Source organism: Camelus bactrianus, chromosome 2 (genome assembly GCF_048773025.1).
Source record: "Camelus bactrianus isolate YW-2024 breed Bactrian camel chromosome 2, ASM4877302v1, whole genome shotgun sequence".
Taxonomy (NCBI): domain Eukaryota; kingdom Metazoa; phylum Chordata; class Mammalia; order Artiodactyla; family Camelidae; genus Camelus; species Camelus bactrianus.
In genome coordinates, this window is record NC_133540.1 from 36,059,535 (window position 1) to 36,081,364 (window position 21,830).

At 38.5% G+C, this 21,830-nt stretch overlaps 1 protein-coding gene across 1 annotated transcript in view; it reads left to right on the forward strand.

Annotated features, from left to right (window-relative positions):
• Nucleotides 1–21,830, forward strand: part of RNF150 (ring finger protein 150) — a 225,517-nt gene that overhangs the window by 128,262 nt on the left and 75,425 nt on the right. Inside the window, exons 2-4 of the mRNA XM_010954606.3 lie at nucleotides 10,216–10,466; nucleotides 19,654–19,725; nucleotides 21,710–21,792. Of these exons, the coding sequence (XP_010952908.2) occupies nucleotides 10,216–10,466; nucleotides 19,654–19,725; nucleotides 21,710–21,792 (406 nt within the window). The remainder of the gene's footprint in view (nucleotides 1–10,215; nucleotides 10,467–19,653; nucleotides 19,726–21,709; nucleotides 21,793–21,830) is intronic.

Sequence of the window (21,830 nt, forward strand, 5' to 3'; positions counted from 1 at the left end):
ACTATAAGTAAGTTATTTTTGAATCTGATGCACTGAGTATGTTCTAAGAAAATGCTTACAGGTGGGGCTATAAGTGAATTACCTTATTTTATATTCATCACTCCCCCTACAGTTATCACAAATTCATGGAAAATTCAACACACTTCTAAATTAGGAAAAAATATGAATTTTTCAAGAAGTGTGATTCATTGATCATCTCAAGCATAGATGAAGAACTGACATCAGTGAGTTAATTAAATTACTAGAGCTTTTCCAAGGAAAATAAAGTTGTCTATTGTTAGCATCTCCTTTAAAGATTTTTTGACCTCATAAAAGTTAGTTGTTGTTGAGTGTCTGCCTCCGAGTATAATGACAAATCTCCACTTGAGGGATCTGGTGCATAATTAAAGTGACTTTAGGATAAAACAAAAAGAAGCAGGCTCACAGATATAGAGAACAAAATATCGATTACCAGTGGGGAGAGGGAAGGAGGGAAGGGCAATATAAGGGTAGGGGGGAAGAAAGGGTTATTGTGAGATGATACGAAATTTTATGTGTGACACTTTCAAAAATTTTAAAGGTCCATAGAATTTAAAGAATCTTAAAGAACGTTTCACTCAGTTTGAAAGAAAAGCACCTGGTCCATATGGCCAAGATATATTAATAAAGTATGATTTTAGCTTCCTAAAAATAAATAAATAAGGTGCACTTTAGCTGTACACCCAGCATTGGACATATTTCAAGTTGTCAGCAAAGCATTGGGGGAGCACAGATTACCAATTTTTATCCAACAACTCAGATGAAACTTTAATATTTTGAACTTAGAGGTCTTCTGGAGAAGTCATGTCAATTGGTTTACACTGCAGGTTATCAGTTTGGTTCCCGAATGATAAATTTCCACACTCCTAAAGTAGTCCTACTATGAATTTATTTTTATTGCTAACTATTTTTACTGTCCAGACGAAGACTGTATTCTAGACACCATCCTTCTCATCCTCAAAAAGTGGAGTAATGAATGGGTTTCAGGAAAGATACGTGGGTTTTAGGATATATTCGGCAGTGGTAAAACAATAATAATGCTAACAAAACCTGAACACGTATATTGTGGTTTTTCTATGGCAGGCCCTGTGCTAAATTCTTCACTGTGAATCACCTCGTGTAATTATAGGACAGGTTAGTTCCCTCTGATGGGTATTTTTCCTCAAGTGATTCTACAGTAAGATCACTCCCAGAGAATGTGGGTGAGAAGGGGCACATAGGAGGTTTCCGGAGAGATGTAAAGAGGTGAGGTCATCATTTGGACAAAGGGAAGGCAGGTCCAGAAGAGGGTAGAGCAGGTGTTCTACATTATGCTGCGTGAAAAAAGCCAAAAGCCAACCTCAGAGGGTTATATACTAGGTGATTCCATTTATATAACATTCTGGAAATGACAAAATTACAGAGATGGAGAACAGGTAAGTGGACATGAGGGCTTAGGGAAGAGGAAGGAGAGCAGGAGGTGTTCTTTTGAGGAAAAGGATCATAAATGTAAAGGGAGAACAGATGGCCTGTGGGATTTTTCCCTTCACAGTGTTCCCATGAGGAAGTGGAGGCACAGAAAGAGTGAATTTTATAGGGCACAAGAGAGAGAAGAGCAAGGGGGCTAAGAGTATTTTTAGAGGAGTTCTCTTAACTGTGGACCTTGTGATCTAGGCTGGGTAAGGACAGCAGTGAAGCCAGGAGGCGGCTGATGGATAGTAAGAAAGCAGAGGGCATTCATGAGTGGGAAGGTACCTGAGCAAAGAGAGCCTGAGGAAGAGAGGTGGCATTAGAAACGTGACATCTTTGAAACTGGGATTTCAGAGGTAGTGCAAGTTTCTAGGAGTGACAAGGTCCAGGGTAAGGCAGTGGGGATGTGTGTCTGGGAAGGACTGGAAGAAAAGGAGGGTCTTTGGAGAAGAAGGGAACAAACAACCCACAGGCTGGAGTATCGAGTGGGTTATCCACATGAATACTAAAATTTCCAGTCCAAGGAGGTGACTCTTAGGAGCCACAGAGGGTGATAAAAGAAATTAACAGGAAATATGTAGATAAGGCAGGGAGAGGAGAGAGAAGGTTATAAATCCAGGTGAAGGAGTGTGCAGTACAGCTCAGTGGGAGAGCTGCATGGTTAGCATGCACAAGCTCCTGGGTTCAATCCTCAGTGCTTCCATTAAAAAAAAAAAGTAAGAAAGGGAAAAAAATTAAATAAATAAATAAACCCAAGTGGAGAGACTCTCAAAAGATAAGTGGTTTTTGAAGGAGGTTGAGATGGGGCTTGGAGGCAAGGTTGAGAAGTAGTGATATGGGGCAGAGACACCAAACCATCTTCTGGCCCTGAGGTATGTGGAGTGTGGTTTAATAAAAATGAATTAAAATACTTGCCCCTTAATCATGGTGCAGAGAAAGTGGTGTCTTCACAGGGCAGCCAGATCAATCAAAACAAGAAGGTCAAGGATCAAGGGAGTGAAGGCATAATTCCAAGAAGAGATGGAAGCTACCAGAGAATTTGATGACCAGAGACTTAAATTTCTGAGAGTCAGAAAGGAAGGGTTTGAGGAGCAGGACATGGGTAGGAAATTGGGTTGGACTCAATGATGCACAGAGCAGTATAGCTGTAAGGATCTGGAAGATAACCCATGACTTAAGAGGGCTGAACTTAAGCAGGGCCTCAGGTGAATGGGATGGGGCCATCTGAGAGGAGGTCAGGCAATCCGTAATACTGCAGAACTTCCCTCAGTGGAAGGAGTCACTGGCTGTCCTGTGGTGCTTGGGGTCATCTGAGTTTATTCATATTTCTCCTTAATCTTCTGGAAGAACAAAACAAGGGCCCCTGCCTTGGTTGTTCCCCAGAAAATATGACTAGGCACAGTAGCTGATTCCACCGCTCACAGGCAAGAAGGAGAAGGACTGATAGGAAACATTTAGCATGAAAAGTACAATAGTTTAAATATTAAAGAACACAACAAATAGGATAAAACACAGAATGGATATAGATAAAGACAAATTTGTGAGCTGGAAGATTAGTCTGAAAAACTTTTCCACAAGTCAGCTAGAATGGACAAAGAGAAATTATAAAAGACACAATGAAATATCATTATACATCTGTTATAATGGCTAAAATAAAAAACAGTGATCACTCCAAATGCTGGCAAGGATGCTGAGAAACTGGATTATTCACACATATTGCTGATGGCAATGTACAGTAATATAGCCACCCTGGAAAACAGTTTGGCAATTTCATTTTTTTGTTCTTTTTCTTTTTTTTTTTTTTTTTTTAATGAGGGGGAGATAGTTAGATTTATTCATTTATTTATATTTGGAGGAGGTACTGGGAATTGAACCCAGGACCTCGTGCATGCTAAGCATGCACTCTACCACTTGAGCTATACCCTCCCCCCCTTGGCAATTTCTTTTGAAAACCAAACATGCAGTTATCATATAGTGTAACAATTGCACATCTTGGCATTCATCCCAGAAAAATGGAAGCCTGTATTCATGCAAAAACTTCCACACTAATGTTTATAACAGCTTTATTCTTAATAACCAAAAACTGGAAATAACCCGTATGTCCATCAATGGGTAAATAAACTCTGGTGCACCATATTCTATATCATAGAATACTACACAGCAATGAAAAGGAATGAATTACTGATACATGCAACCCTGCAGCCTAGATAGATGTTAGGGGTGTTATACTGAATGAAAAAAAGCCAGTCTCTAAGTATTACATACTGGATGATTCCATTTATACAACATTGTAGAAATGATAAAAGTGTATGTAGATGGAGATAGATAAGTAGACATCAGGGGTTAGAGAAGGGGAAAGCGAGGAGGAGGAATTTCCTTTGTGGTGATAGAATATTTCAATATTTTAATTGTGATCATAGTTATATGACCCTATACATGTAATAAAATGTCATGGAATTTTACACAAAGACATTTTTAAAATCTACACATGCCAAAACTAGTGAAGTCAGAGTAAGTCCTATAATCTAGTTAATTGTATTGTGCCAGTCAATCTCTTGTATTGATACTGCACTGTAATATGTAAGATGCCACCATTGGAGAGAGCCAGGAGATGGGTGCATGGGACCTCTGTGGACTATTTTTGCCACTTATTAGCTTATAATTATTTCAAAATAAAACGTTTTTTAAATGAGAGGGGGAAAGTATTTTTTTTTAAAAACCATGACAAATAGAAAAATAAGTGCCACCAATAGGATAATACGTATCACAGGAAAGAAAAAATATAGGAGGAAATATTTCAATAAAGTATGAAGACAAATGTTTCAGAATTAAAGAAAGAATGAAATGGCTCTAGTTGAAAGTGTTTATGTGCCACCAAACTAACTGATAAATACTCATAAATAGACCAGTGATATTTAAGACTATCAGAGACTAATCTCAAATATAACTCTAAAAGGTTACAAAGAAGAGCAGATCACTCCCAAAAAACAAAAATCAGAAGTGGCATCAGACCTCTCCACAGCAACATAACTAAGCAGATATAACTATCATGAACATACATGCAGCTAACTGTACAAACTCAAAACATAGCAGCAACTGACAGAACTTCAGAGAGAAAACAGCATTAGTTGTATGAGACATTTGACACACCCTTTTGAGACGGTCAAGCAGACATAGATAAGCAGAGATGTGGAAGGTCTAACTATACTGAATAAGCATAATCAATGAGACATGTCTGCACAACAAAATCATGTTTTTGAATACAGCGTTTCTGAATATAAATGGAATATTTACCCTAAAAAATAAATTAGATGATTAAGGATCAATATCAAGAGACCATGTTCCTTGACCATAATGCAACAATAACAAGATAATAATGATTACAAATGGATAACTTTAACAATCACATATATTTGGAAACTAAATACATAGTACTGAATAATCCTTTGGTTGAAATGAAATCTGCTTCTTAGAAATTTTCAATGTCTTATAGAGAAACGTTACTGTATAGTTTTCTTCACATAGGGCTAGTGTTTATTAGGTCTATCCTTAGATATTTATGACTTCTGCTGCTCTGTGTAGAGATCACTTTTTTCCATTACCTATTCTGTTAGGCATTACTGGTGTATAGGAAGCTTTTCATTTTTATATGTTGATCCTGAGTCTTGTGTTTTTCTGCACATTCTTCTAATTTTAATAGCTAAATTATCTTGGTTTTTTAGGTGGTCATGGGATCCCCCAAATAATGACAGTTTGCTCCCTTCCTTTCAAAGACTTACCCCTCCCATTCCTGTGTCTCTTCACACCAGATACCACTTCTGCTTTCAGTATTAGCTCTTCCTGGCCTGATTCATGACTTGAGCTGGAAATGTCTAATGCTGTTTCTTCCATTCAATATACTATTCCTGGAAGATCCTTTATATCCCATTAAGTACATTTCCGTATATTCCTCTTAATAAGAAATCAGCAGTGGGTGCCATTGTCAACACACGGCTTCCTTCTCTAAGACACCAGCTGCTCTACATTTCTCCAAGTGAAGTCAGAGAGAAGGGGAGACAGCTTCTGGGGTGCACTTACCCTTTCATGGATGAGACCTTGGAGTAGCACACGTCATCTCCACTCACATCTCAGTGACAGATACTCATTGCATAGCCACAACTAGCTGCAAGGGAGGCTGATGACAAGGAATGCTTCTCCCTCAACAGTCTGTGTCCATCTGAAACACTGACACCAAGGAAGTGCAAGAGAGCAGATGTTAGTGGACAGCTAGCGACACAAGATACTCACAGGCTTTATTCCCTGAATGTGTTAATGCACTGAAATGCATTAACACATTTTCCAATGTTAAGTAACCCTCACCTTCCTGGAATAAATCCCCTGGGTCATGAAGACTTTTTACTTTATCATTGAAATCTATTTGTGAGTGCTTTATTTGGAATTTTGGCATCTGTGTTTATTAAAAATAATGTTTAAATTCATGCAGAAAGTGGTAATACCTTACATTCCTATGGTTCTTTGCAGCTTTTTTCAGTCATTTCACATACATTTTCTCACTTGAGAAAAGATGATAATCAGGAGCTAACTCTTAAAAAAGTAGATATTAGATTTATAAGTATGAAATATCTACAAATGGAAACTGCAGGTTTCTTTTAGTATTGACTAAATTCTAAATGGCCATCCGTGAAACTAAAGAAAGGATGGATTCTGGGAGAGAGAGGATGCAAGGACTTGAAAAAGGATTTTTGCTCACATGCGCTTGGGAGGGATATCATCTCCGTCCAAGATGCATGGGGAGCAACGGGGCTGCCAACTCCATAAAATGTTGACACTTTGCTGGTTTTCCAAACGTTCTACTAATGCAGTGTTCAAACAACCTGGTTTTGAATTCATAACTAAGGAATTTCCAGGTTTTTCAACATTCTTTGGCTTTCTGAGCTTTTGTTCTGATTCCTTACTGATCTGCATATGCCAAGTTAAATAATGGCAACTGAGCTCTCTCCCAGGAAGAGGAAGCACTAAAACCACAGGATGCTCCTGCTGCTTATCTGGTCGCCAGGTCATGTGTGTCCTGGTCACACATTCCGCACAGGGCTGAAGAGCTTTTCCAGAATACACGATAATTACATAGCAGCGATCACTCAGAAGCAGAACGTGCCTTTGGGAGGAAAATAGATGGTAGGCTGACATCATTTTGCAAAAAGAGGCACTCTATTTTACAGTGACTCGGCGTCAAAGTAAACAGAATTGCCCAAATGGCAGGATCTCTTTGTAGAGTTTATCCATACAAAATGTGCTGTTTATTAACTTCTCATCCCCGAGTCTCAGGGCTGCCTGTGTGTCATAGATTAGATACTCGGGGCAGCACTTAGCTCTGAGGAGATACCCAGCAAGCCTTTCAGCACTCCTTCCCCCCTCTTCATCCCCTCTTCTCATCCCTGCTCCTTCGCCTTCCCTCCCTCACACACACCCTCAGAAGCAATTACACTGCAGTCCACCTGGGAAGGATCTGCCGGCTTCTCTCTGACGCTGGCTGCACATTGCAAAATGAAGCAAAGATCAGAGAATTGTCTGATAACTCACATCGGTGCACGTGTCTCATTTGAACAGATTAGACCCTATAGCAGCATTTTGTCCTAGATTTTGTGCATTGATCCGACTGGTCAGATAATTCGTCCAAATCCACTTCACTTTGTACCATTTTTGGACACCCTAAATACATAAATTCTTGATGACTATTTCTATTGGAGTAAATGGATATCTGCAGTCTCTCTCTTTTTTTTTAACCATGCACACAACACATAGCCCAAAGAGCATGGAGAAATATCCCAGAATCCCACCTAATTTTTTACTATCATCAGTCCTAGAAATTCATTATGAATATTGAAGATGAATGAGGTGGAAGTCCAGATGAAGAGAACTGCCCCGTTTCCATTTTCACTGTCTTTTCAAGCAGACGTCATATATCATGCAGCTCAATAGTGGGATGACCAATGCAGGTAGCATACTGCTACTCGGTGTTTAAGTTTAAAATAACTGCTTTAAAATAGCTAATTATACTTTACCCTGAAGGAGGAGAAAATGTTTCCTCATGTCCCTGAAAATGGGTGATGGGTAATTTAAAACTTTGTGGAGATCCAAAATTTGGTTGCCTATTTTTAAAATGCTAAGTTGGGGTTTAAAAAAAAACTGTCCAGTGCCAGAGCCCAATTCTTCACTGTTAGAGTCTATGGTCTCCTAATATCAGTAGTTAATAGGCATATTGTAGGGGGGATATTAGTGAAGAAAAAATTAGGCTGCCAAATAGTAAATATGTTCAAAGCTACCCAACTGAAACTGATATTAATAGGGTCAGCAAAAGATAGGTCAACTTTACAATCAAACAGAATCCAAAAGTAGACCCCAATCTGTCTGAGTAATCTGGGGAAAAATAAATTGCATCCTCTCTCTCTCTCTTCTCTGCCCGTCACTCTGTAAGAGCTCAATAAAGGTTGTGTGGTTATTGAATCACATTCAGATTGTTCAAGCTTTAAATGTGAACAGTGAAACTACATTTAAGTTTTCAAAAAGCAATTTTAGGTGAGTATTTTTGCCATCTTTGGTGGAGAAGAGCTTCCTAAGGCTTATTTATAACCCCAAGAGCTTATGCTCAGAAAAAGAAAAACAAACAAAACAAAACAAACAAAACAAAACAAAACAAAACCTCATTCTGCAGCCTTGAATAGATATGCTTTAAAAATATAAACACAAAAGAATGAAGTGAAAACTTAAGATTCTACCACTACCTAAATATCTATAAAATGGCTAGAGCACTGGAAGGAGGCTCACCAGGCCATATTAGTCCAGTATACAAAGAAGATCATGTAGAGACAAAGCCTGCCAGCAGCCTTAATTCCTCAGAAAACCTCAGCCCACATGTAGCCATTAGCCAAAGTAAACACGACAAGAGAAGAAGCATCAGAATTGTCGGTAAATTCTGCACAGTTGAAATCTAAGCCATCAGTTTCATTAATTCCCAGAAATAACAGCCAAGTGTAAACACTGTGTAGCTTTGTGATTTTATAGTTGGGCCAGTGCAAAGGTTTAAGGAATTTTTAAAATCATATAATTGATGGCACGTACACAGACAACTTTGTATCTAGTTAGTTTTTAAAGTATTTGTTCAATGTAAGTGAAATACCATCAAAGAATTTAGGATGGAAAACCCACATAAGACGTCAAGTTCAAGTGAAAACCCTAAGGAGCTTCTGAGAGACTTGCAACACCTTGAAAAAATATAATCTGGTAGTTCCATCTTGCTGACTGACTCAGCATGGGAGTAAGGCCAGCTTTAAGCAGCTAAAGAGGTGTTTAATTTTGTCCAGAATCTACAACATCCTAATTGCAAATTTGCACTCTAATTTGTAGTGACCCCAAGTAGTAGGATGTTTTCGTGTGGAAGTGGGGCCCATGAAGAACATTGCAGGCGTGCGTTTGAATTGGAGTGATCTCTGAGAAGTGTCCTAGTGGCTTATAGTCTAATCAGCCACAATGGCATGTCAAGTTGGCTCATTTGGAGCTGATATCATATCCTTACTAAAGACCCCTTGTGGAGGAACTGGAACTCCTCACCAAAAGGCTGTGCCTCACAGTGTCGTGAAGAACAGGGACAATGACCCAGATAACTCAGACCCAAGAAAGGTGCCACTTTTGCCTCAAACTGTCCAAGAACAGGGGCTTTGTAGTGAGAATATTTGAGAGCGGAGATAAAACCGTCCTGGAATTATCCATACTGTCTCCATGTCTCCATCTTCCCTTTGCTTGGCATGAGGATACAAGCTATTTACACTGAATTAGGTAAAATAAGCAGAAGATACTTCTGAAACCATTATTTTATGTTGGCAAGTCGTCTTAGAGCTCATTAAGAAGACTTCTTTGGCAGAAACAGACTCACAGATACAGAAAACAAATGTGTGGTTACCAACGGGGAGAGGGAAGAGGGGGAAGGGCAAATTAAGAGTATGAGATTAACAAGTATAAACTACTTTGTATAAAATAGATAAGCAACAAGGATATATTGTACAGCACAGGGAATTATACTCATCATCTTGTACTAACTCATAGTGGAGTATAATCTGTAAAAATGCTGAATCACTATGCTGTACACCTGAAACGAGTATAATATTATAAATCAACCGTACCTTAATTTAAAAAAAAAAACCTACTTTGGAGTGGTTTTTAGTACTCATCTGTAGGAGAAACTGCCTTGGGAATGATTAATAGAAATCTGTAATTGAGTATTCCTAGTATCTGTGAGGGGGAAAGACAGATGGCATAAAATAGGGCATTTTATCCTTTGCCGTGGGGTACTGAGTGCCTTTGCCTCTCTACAGAGGGATCTGTGAAATGCAACGTAGAGCTGTAAACTGGGCTGGTTGGGGAGGGTCCACCTTTACTAGACCAGGGTCAGCAGCACCTTAGAGAGCTAGAAAGTGGCATGATCATGACCTTGCTGGTACCAAAGTCATACATTTGTTTTAGGTTCTTTTCTCATATACAAGACAGCAGTATCCCAAGGTAACTGAAGAAAGAGAAAGTTCGACTCCTTTTCTGGCTATTAGATCTGAGAAGTAGACTGGCTATGTGGTCTGGCATAGAATCAGTCATCAAAAGATGTGTCATTATTTGGTGCATGTCACCTTGTGCAGACATTTTATTATGATTTTCTCCCTTTCTCTCATCCTCTGACCCTTGTTGCCCCTCTGACAACAGGTGTAGAAGACATCGTGGCAATCATGATTCCTGAGCCCAAAGGGAAGGAGATAGTAAGCCTGCTGGAACGAAACATCACCGTGACGATGTACATCACCATCGGAACCCGGAACCTGCAGAAATACGTCAGCCGCACCTCCGTCGTGTTCGTCTCCATCTCCTTCATCGTCCTGATGATCATTTCCCTCGCGTGGCTGGTCTTCTATTATATCCAGAGGTTTCGATATGCAAATGCCAGGGACAGGAACCAGGTGAGCAGCAAAAAGTTTAAAAAGAAAAGACATAAAACTCATTACAGAAGTAAGACATATTATCGTGTAAACTTCAGAAATCACAGAAAATACCAAGGCCCCACTCAAGATGAACCCAGTTAACATTTACTATATAGTTTTTCAGATCTTTTCCAAATACACATCTTTTGATGTGTTGCTAGCATGGTTCTCTAGAATGGTGGTGCTTTGTCCCACATTCCTGATGCTCATTTTTTAGGTAATTATTTATTTGTTTAGGCACAAAATAAAGGGAGATAGTGGAAGGGAGCTGAGATCATGCTAATAGCATCAACCTAATTTGGAAAGAGCCGGGTTTCCTCCTTGTGAACAGAAGGAGACAAAAAATAAAAGGTATTTTAAAAAGCAATGAAGTTTGGAAGAGACAACACATACACATAGTATAAAATGCAAAAGGTATGAAATAGTGTATAGTGAAAAGTAACTGCCTTCCCATGTCTGTCCCCCAGTGATGTAGTGCCTCCCCCTCGAATGTCTTCTTTTCCAGGGGTATTTTATGGGCTTACAAACACATGTGTGTGTGTGTGTGTGTGTGTGTGTGTCTGTGTCTGTGTCTGTGTCTGTGTTTAAACACATGATAAAATGATAGCACACGTAACTCTGTACTGTTATTTCTTACTTCTTCTTGAAGATTAACTCTTATCAACACTCAGTGCAAGGTGCTTTCTCATTTCTCAGGACTGTACAGGTAGACCTTGGAGATATTGCAGGTTTGGTTCCAGACCACCACAATGAAGCAAATACCTCAATAAAGCAAGTGAACAGGAAGTTTTTGGTGTCCCAGTGCATATAAAAGTTACATTACACTATACGTAGTCTGTTAAGTGTGCAATAGCGTTATGCCTAAAAAAATGTACATACCTTAATTTTAAAATATTACTAAAAAATGCTAACCATTATCTGAGCTTTCAGCGAAGTGTAATCTTTTGCAGTAATAACATCAACAATCACTGATCACATATCACCATGACAAATATAGTAATAATGAAAAAGTTAAAGGTATTGTAAGAATTACTGAAATGTGACACAGAGACAGGAAGTGAGCAAATGATGTTGGAAAAATGACACAATAGACTTGCTCGATGCAGGATTGCCACAAACTTTCAATCTGTAAAAATCCCACATCCGCAAAGCACAGTAAAACGAGGTATGCCTGTATAAAGTTTTATTTTCTGCATAGACCACAGTTATTCAGCCAGCTTCTGTTGATGGACATGTTTTCTTTTATCAGAAAACAAAACAAAACAAAACATACACACACAAGCATGTACATGTGACACTAAGCACATTTGTAAATATATCTGTATGGTATATTTTGGCAGTTTTATAGCTAGGGCAATGGGATGTGTATTTTAAACTGCAATAGATACTGGCAGATTGTCTGCCCAAAAGGTTGAACCAATTTATACATTAAGTAACAATATAGTAATACTGTTTACACTAATATAAACATTTGTCTATTAGTATATTAATTTAATACTGCTTGTACTAATACAGACAGTATGCTAATAACAAACACACACTGTTTCCCCACATCCCCACCAAATGAATGTTACACCTTTTTATTGTATGTGATTTAATGTTAAAAATGGTATCATGTTTTTCTTATCAAAAGGAACATTCATCATCTCTTCAAGTAATGTAGAAAAAGTTAATGTTTTCCTATGAATTATCTGCTTATATTATTAGACCACCTCAGTTGAGTTGTTGGTCACATTTTATTGATGTGTATAAGCTCTTTTTTTGGTATATATGTATTTTTTATTGAAGGATAGTCAGTTTACAGTGTTGTGTCAATTTCTGGTGTACAGCACAGTGCTTCAGTCATACATGAACATACATATATTCGTTTTCATATTCTTTTTCACCATAAGTTATCACAAGATATTGCATATAGTTCCCTGTGCTATACAGTATGAACGTGTTTATCTATTTTATATACAGTAGTTAGTATCTGCAAATCTCAAACTCCCGTTTTATCCCTTCCCACCCCCTCCCACTCCTTGTAACCATAAGTTTGTTTTCTACAGTCTGTGAGTCTGTTTCTGTTTTGTAAATAAGCTCTTTACTAGTCAAATCAGTTAACCCTTTTTATGTGAATCCTATATATTCAATTTATTTTCCTTCCAACTTGTCATTGTCTTTGATTTATCGTTGGTGCTTTTTGCCAGGCAGAACTTTTGGAGTTTTACATAACTGAATTTATCAATTTTTTATAGCTCCCAAGTTTTATATAATAAGAGCTTCTATAGGCCAAGACTATAGAAAAACAGTCTCTCATGCTTTCATCCACTACTTTTTAAATTTCATGTTTATGGTTAAAACTTTAATCTACCGAGAATTTATTTCAGAGTAGAGAATAAAGTACAGAGCTAACACTTTTTTTTTTTCAGATTGCCTACCAGTTTTTGTAACTGGTATTTATTGAATAATTAATCTTTTCCCTTTCATATGCAGAACCCTCATTTAGCATGTATTAGAGACCCATATGTATTTGGTTCTATTCCTGTGCTCTCTAAAATGTAGCTTTAATCTGTCTATTCAGATTCCAGTACCACACTTCTCTGAATATTTTAGCACCATAATATGTCTCATATCTGTTCGTGCTCATCATCTTTTATTGCTCTATCTTTACTTTTTTTTCATGTTTTTCTTTATATGAATTTAGAATCACTTTTAACTAGTTTTCTAATTTATAGAATAATTTAGAAGGAGTTTATAATCTTATGATACTGAATCTTCCTTTTCAAATACAGTATATGTTTCCCCTTTATTCAGCTCTTCCTTTTATTCCCTAATAGCGTTTTTAAATGTCCTTGTTTAATCTTGCACAGTATTTTTATGTTTATTCCTAGGTCATTGTGTTGCTATTATAAATGGAATCTCCTTTTTCATATAAGAAGGCTTTTGGTTTTTATGTTTATTTTTATATTATTATAATTTAATAATTTGTATATTTATAATTTATTATCATTTAAAATTATCTTATTAATAGCAGTAATATTATATAGTATATATTATATACAGGTGTGTTGTAAGGACTCTCTATATATTTACATACTTAATCCTCTTAATTACCTTACAGTAGGTAATTTTATTGTCTCTGTTTTACAGAGGAGGAAACAGAGAGGTTAAATAACTTCAAGGTCACACAGCTAGTTACGAATAGTGCCAGCAATTGAACCAACATCAAGGCTTTAGAGTGTATGCTCTTAACCACTACGCTGTAATATTTGTGATTGCTTATCAGGATGACACTAATAATATGCACAGTCATTGATAGTTTACTTCTTTCAGATTTTAAACCTCCTATTTTTTTTTTCCTGTTGTCTAATTTCACTGACTTGTGCCTCCAAACTCAATTAAAGTAACAGTGGCAGCAGCGATCATACTACCCTTCATTCACGATTGAATGGGAACAGTCTGAATTTAATGGGTTATTTTTATCATGTCTCCATTATTTTATTCATTCTCCATGTAGCCTCCTAGGTTGAGCTATATTTTTAACATGTAATGTAAAGTCCTTTTTTGTTCAGAGTTTTAATCAAGAATGTATTTTTAATTATAACAAATGCCTTTTTAGCAGCTATAGTCTGGCTTTTCTCTTTTGACCTATTAACAGGAGTGGTTTAAATGAATGGATTTCCTAATATTGAACCATCCTGAATTTCCAGCACATCCTAATCCTCTAATGTGTGCTGTATTGTTTTGTTCAGATTGCATTTAGTATAGTAGTTATTTTTTACCTTGATATTCACATGTGAAACTTGTCCATCATTTACATTTTTATCATGTTTAGATAATAGTTACACTGGCTATATCAGAAGAATTTACAAATTTTCTTCCCATTTTCTGTAGTCTAGAGTTGTATCTAACTTGGTAGTCACTAGCCATGTGTGACTATTTAAATGAGTTGTAATAAAATAAAATTTAAAATTCCATCATACTAGCTGCATTTCAAGTGGCTACTATATGGTGGTGCATGTATAGGACGTTTTTATCATCCCAGAAAGTCCTATCAAACAGCTCAGCTCTAAAGCATTTTAAACAGCACTGGAATTAGCCGATCTTTGAAGTATTAAAGATTGTTTTTGTAAGCCAATAAGGTCTAAGTTGTTTGTTTTAGGAGAACAGCTCTTTGACTTTTTTAATTCATTTTATGGCAGTCGGTCTGTTTAAATTTTCTATAGCTTCTGGAACTATTTTTTTTAAACATTTTTATTGCTTTTTCTGACTCTTAAAATGATACCTGCATATTCTAATAAATTTTGACAATCATAGGAAAATACTAAAATAGAAGACAAATCACCCATCACCCTACTGAGGTGCTAACAATTGGGTGCATAACCTTTCAGACTTTTTAACCCTCTCTATATATTCAGTAAATTGTCATATATTGTGTATATATGCATGAGATAAACACATATGTAAAACATTTAAGTTTGTGTACTTTTTTTTATTTAATGATGAGCGTTTCCCCCCATCATTAAATAATTTTTGAAACATGACTTTTACTGGCTACATAGCAGTCAGGTTCCACTTACCAACTGGGCAAGTTACTTTATGCTTTAGTTTTCTAAACAAAATGGGAATATACCTTCTTTGTATAGTTATAGAGAGGACTAAATGGCTTAGTGTATCTTATATTTTAAAGCCCCTGAACGTGATTGATCACTTATAAAGCTCTCAATGAATAGTATCTGTTACTACTGTCATAAAGATTCCATAACAATCATGTACACTTCCAACTTTGCCACTGTTATTAAATATTCTGGAATTTAAATGGACGTTACCAGTTAGACACAAGACACTGAAACTAGATATAGAACTAATATGTTCAGTTCCACTGGTTCCTAAGGGGTCCATTTGGAGAAACCATATGTATGTAAATCAGTTATTGCCAAGATACTTACCCAGCTGACCCAACAACGATAAATAGAAATGGTATCCCTGTCTCCCTTGAGTCTACAGATAATCCAAGCCATCATTGAAAATTGAGGCAAGGATGAAATTTTAGGCTTGAATTAGTTGAGTAACTCTTTCAATTGCGAGTTCATTTTGTGCAGGTAATATACATCACATTTCTGTCTCGGCATGTGCGTACTCTGTAATGTGTGTGAAAAGTAAATTAGAAGTTGAATGAAAGTGGTTCATGGGGTGTAAGGTTTTGCTCCCATTTTATTAACTTTCCTTGAATTACGGGATGTTACCCTCAGGGTCAGTCAGTGAATTTGGAGCATGCTAAAATTAGCATTGCTTCTTGATCAAAACAGACACCATACTTTAGCCCTTTTATGAATGAAACAGAACATGTAATTTCCCTTGTAAAAACACTTCTCTTTTGATGGGCAGTGCTTCATTTCATTCAACAGGAAGTTCAGCTGTAAAAGCTATAGCACTTGTAGGCATCAGGTTAACCGAAGTCATTTGTTTTTATTAAACATTATTGGTCCTTCAGAAAGAGTGACTCTGGGGTTAGATGTAGGCTCACCGCCTGTAATGGAATGTCAAAGGCATGAATGTCACCTTGGTGAAGTGCCTAACCATTCAGATACATGACAGAAGGACTGAACCTGAATTAGCCAGAAGAGCGCCTCAGTCTCTGCTCAGCTCTGCGCAGATCACACTTAGAGGGGAGCCACCGTCATCGTCCAGGGCCTTCCATGTCACACTGGGCCTGGAGTAGATCATTTCAATGCAGTGTCCCACGGAGTAAGATTTGCTAGATGTTCTTTACCTTAGTAACCTCACAGCAAGGTCTTTTAGATGATGACAGGGAGATTAAGAGCTCCCACTCAAAGTGGAGAGGGAGATTTGGCTGGTGTGTTGTGTTTCCTAAAACAACTATACCGAGACAGCGCCAGTGCCCAGGTAATAGTTAAAGACACAGCTTTCGAATCAGACAGATCTGGATTCCAAGTTTTGCTCTGGCCATTCCTAGTGGCATGATCTTGTGCGGGCCTCACCTTCCTATGCCCAGATTTCCTCACAGGTAGGGTGGGAATGATCAAAAGTCACCCCATAGACTTGATGCAAAGACCAAATGAGAAAACACGTGTGACAGGTTATCAGAGAGTGGTTAACTGGACTGTCTTTTGTGGATAAAGCAATTCTTAGAAAATAGTATTTCTCCCCAAAATATAAATAGTCCAGTTCTTATATAACTCACATATAGTTAAGTCCACGGCTGTATAGCCCAGGTGACACGCTTTGAAACAAAATGGGGTTCTTTTCCAGAGTTATGGGAGAAGACTATAAAACTCTATATGTAGACTAGGGAAAAAGAACCTACTATTCTTGGAGAATAATTTTCCATGCAGCAGTGTGTTTTAATTGACAGTAACAGTGCATGCACACTGTAAAAAAAAAAGACAAAATGAAAGAGTGTTTATTTAAAAGTAAGTATTCTTCCCCCTCAGACTCTTTTTGTCAACTCTGCTTCCTCCAGCTCTCCCCAGAGGCAACAACTCTTAGCAGTTCCCTTTGAGTGCTTCCAGAAGTTTCTGTGTCTACAAATAAGAAAAGTTCCTTTCTACATTTATTGCATACCCAAGGACTGTGCCTTCACGTAGCATACATTGTAGTGGCACCAATAGGCAGTCTTGTAAAGATAGATATGAGCCCACTTGGAGGGCGGTACGGTGGTCAAGATGGCAGGCGATGGGTTTGGAGTTGAGTGATGGAAGTGGAGAAGCCGGGGGGTGTCAGATTAGGGCAATACTTCAAAACTCTATGGATTATATGTAGAACATAAAGAATAGATCCTAGTTTATACCTGATGTGCCAGCCTAATTATGAATAACCCACATTTTATTCACAAGTGTTCCAGTTTAGATCATTCTCCTGTGGTTACCATACGTGAGGGGAGGAGAATCGAGGGTGCAGTTAGGTCCATTCCTGCAGCGTTAACTGAAATGGGAAAAACAGAAGATGAGATCCAGAGGGGCTGGGGAAGCCAGCATTTCAGTGTGGAGATATTAAATTTTAGAAGCCTGTTGGTTACTTAAACAGAGATGCCAGGTAGGTAGCTCAGTACACAAGTCGGGAGGTCGGGAGAGAAGAACTGGAGGTGGAAATACGGGAGTCATCGGTAGAGAGATGCCGTTTAAATGATCGCGACAGGGTGGCTGCCCTCGGACATGGGTGTCCAGAAGAAGCCTGAAGACAGCCTGGTCTATGCTAATGCGGCCTTGTGCCCCAGTCTCTCTGGGGCCAAAGCAAAGGGAACGAGGTGCTTTGAGGATCTAGACTTGAGGGGTCTTCTCTCCCAGAAGAAGGAAGAGCTTCCTGAGGAGGTGGCTTGGGTTGAGACCAAAGGATGGTTCGGCACCAGCTAGAGGAAGAGGAGAGGAAAGAGAGTTACGTCCTGTTCAGTTTCACCTCGGTTCTTTCCGTTTCCTCTCACTCGATGCTCCCCCTTGGTATTTATCACTATAGACTCTTCCCATCTTTTCTGCTACCTTGGTTCACTCACTACTCATGGACTTCTGCGTAAGTCTCGGTGTATATAGGTCTCCTTCTAGCAAACAACCAAAGCTTACTTTTCTGGAAAAAATGCCAGTAATTATTTTAAAAACTAAGGATAAAATATCAAAGAGAAAAATGAATTAACGAGGGGAACATCTCCTCTTCTACCTATTTGCTTTAACTGTGATCTGCTTAGGGAAGTGCCGCCTGGTGGGTACTTCATAGATTTTGATTGGTTGGTCAGCTCGCTGGTTGGCTGCTTGGCTGGTTGGCTGAAAGGCTGATTGACTGGCTGGCTGGCTAAACATTGGTTGGTTAGCTAGCTGGTTAATAGGTTGACTGGCTGGCTGGCTGGCTGACTGGGTAGATGTTTAGTGATTGGCTGACTGACTGGTTGGTTGGATGATTGGTGAAAACTGAGAATAGTAGTTTAGCTTTGGCTTTAAAGTCAGACTAAATTTTATTCAGATTTTGACTGACCTATCACTAAGTCTATGATATTAAATAATTTACTTAAGCTCTGTAAGTCTCAACTTATTCTATAAAATAGTATTTTTCTTATAATGTTGTTGAAGGATAGAGGTGATACTGCATGTAAAGCTTTAGCATGGTACTTGGGACATGTTAACTGTTCATTAATATATGCTCACTGTTTTAAAGAGAAGAAAGAAGCTTGAATGTTACTTACAAAAGGAACAAAGTTAGTGAAAGCAAATGATAATTCTGTTTAAAGGTTTGCCTCATTTATCTTAGTCCTTCATATACATTTCACTGCTGCAAATACACATCCATTACAGACTAGAAGTACATATACTGAAGAAGGAGATTACAACATGTGGAAAACTCACTAGCACACGAGAGAACCATTTTTCTCATTGACAAATTAAAACGTAATTCTCTCCCACCCCCTCCCTCTCCCACTCTTCCTCCTTATCCTGTCATTGCATTGCTGCAAGGCTCATTAGGATAGTAACTTTCTCTATCAAAAAAAGAAGTGTAAAAATATATTGTTTCTTGACATGGGTGATGGTGTTACCCAGGTGTTTGCTTTGTAATTATTTGCAAACTGAATGTGTATGTTTATATATTTCCCTATGTGCACACTCACACAGGAAGGAGGTGAAGTTGACATGTAAGAAGGTGACAGAATAGGATAGTACACACCAAATAGAAGCCTAGGTTAAGGCTTCTACACACCTTTGCTTATATAGCAAGGGAAAGTGTTAAAATTCCAAATTGAAAGGAATACACAAGCAATAAACCCTGATTGTGAAAAAGAGGAGATAAAGATTATTCCAACTACTCCAGATTGGCTGTCTCCACGTCACAAACTGAGTGACTACAGTGGCCAATTATGAACCTTTTTTTTTTTTATGCTAGTCTTCATCGATGTGACCTGCGCTGGAGTCACAGTATGGCAGGATCTTTCCATGTCATATTCCACCCGCTCAACATCAGGCATGAAGAGCTTCTCTTGATGACAGAGCTCTTTAACAGGCCGCGATGAGTAGAGCCAGAGTACACAGATAGCTCTGCCCCGTCTCTCCCAGCCATCTTCATTAGCATTCATGCCACTTGTGCATGACCTGAAAGATAGCTGCCCTGGTGCACTGAATGCCGTCAGACACAAAGTCAAAGATTACACATCTGTATTACTAACAAGCGGCTTTTGTTTTTTCAGCGCCGGCTGGGAGATGCAGCAAAAAAAGCCATCAGCAAGCTCCAGGTCAGGACCATCAAGAAGGGCGACAAGGTACCAGCCTCTTTTCTTTTTGATGAGGAGCTAGTCAAAGACCTTCCTGACTTTTCTAGCAGTCAGGGTAGAAGAGAAGGAAGGATGAGAAGGGGATACATGCTAATACTTCTCCCATAAGCCTCAGTTATTATACCCATCATTATTAAAAATAATTTAAAGCAGTTTATAAAATGCATACAAGAGGACGGTGAAGGAGTTGGATAGAAAATATGAGAAGTTAAAAAGTAAGTGTAGTAGTACACCCCAATGTTCATAGCAGCACTATGTACAATAGCCAAGGCACGGAAGCAACCTAAGTGTCCATCAATAGATGACTGGATAAAGAAGATGTGGTATGCATATGTATGTATGTGTGTGGGTGTGTGTGTATACATATATATATATACACACACATACATACATATATATAATGAAATATTACTCAGCCATAAAAAAGAATGAAATAATGCCATTTGCAGCAACCTGGATGGACCTAGAGATTATTATACTAAGTGAAATAAGTCAGAACAAGACAAATACCATATGATATCGCTTACATGTGGAATCCAAAATATGAAACAAGTGAATTTATTTACAAAACAGAAACAGACCCGCAGACATAGAAAACAAACTTACGGTTACCAAAGGGGAAAGGGGCAGGGGGAGGGATAAATCAGAAGTTTAAGATTGGCATGTACAAACTACTATCCATAAAATAGATTAACAGCGAGGTCCTACTGTGTAGCACAGGGAACTCTATTTAATACCTTGTAGTAGCCTACAATGGGGAAGAAAAAATTGTGTAACAAAAATAGATGAAACCAGGATAAAATGGCACACAAATTCATTACCTGAAATGAACAGCAGACATCGGTCCCAAATTTAGGTTGGGACTCTCCGCAGACAATGCAAAGAAGGAAACAATAGTCAATATCCAAACAAATCCAATGACCTTATTCCAGTGTCCCATAAGATAAAAACAAAATGGCCATTCCGGGTGTTACAGCTTGAGAACGTTTTCCCGTGGATCCTTGCAAGGAAGACAGTGCCAGTTACATGCCGAGTTATGTCCTCCACTGGCGTCTGCAGTAAATGCAAGAAGCAGATTTAGTCCTTCTGAAATCTGGTTTCCAGAACCCCAGAGTCAGTTGCAGCGGCCTCCCTAGCTGCAAAATGATGACATAAAGCCAGATGCAGAAGCATGTCTTAAGGAAGGACCACAAAGCCGGCCAGTCTAGCCCACAGGCCTCTAGAGGCCTCTGTTCTCCCCAGGAGAATTTTTTCCCCCAGGAGAAATTTTGGAGTAGTGGATTGCAGTGTGTGACTCTGGGGCTCCTTGGGGCATTGTAGGAGATTCACAACTCTATGGGCACAAGAGGTGTTGTCTCTAGCCTGAGTAATTGATTTGTCTCACCAATTATATCATATTTTTCAACGGTATAAAAATACCATTGAGCTTAGTAAGGTAAAATTCAGTTACAGCCATCAGTAAATTTAAAGTACACTTTTTATTACTTTTCTCTCCTCCAACAGAGAATAATAAAAGAACAAAGACTGTTATATAAGGGATATATTATGGGATATTGGAAGAGATTTATGTTCTTGAAAAGAAAGCTGGAACCACAGTTTTTTAGAGTTGCGTACGTTAGCGTCCCAGGGAATGGCTAGATTAAATATCATTCAGACAATTCTCTGTGAACAGTGTTTCTCATACTCAAGATTTTGATATGTCACCTCTGATTATGATAAGCAGCATTATTAGTCACGGGACATTAAGATACGAATTCCTCACCAAAGCTCTTGCAGCGGAACCAGGAAACAGAAAGGGGAGATTGGAAGGCAGAGAAGCTAAGCCAATACACAGTGAATTATTGATGAAGGGAACTGGCAATGAGACGGTTGAAAGCCTTGCTCCGGGCACGCTCTCTGTGGGCTTGTTATTTGTGTGTTTACAGGAGTGGATGCTCTGGAAGCAGACTCATACGTGCTTTCTCTGTTGCAGGAAACAGAGCCTGATTTTGACAACTGTGCAGTTTGTATCGAGGGGTACAAGCCCAACGACGTTGTCCGGATCTTGCCCTGCCGGTGAGTCGCTAGGCTGCCTGCTTTTGACTGGGGCGTGT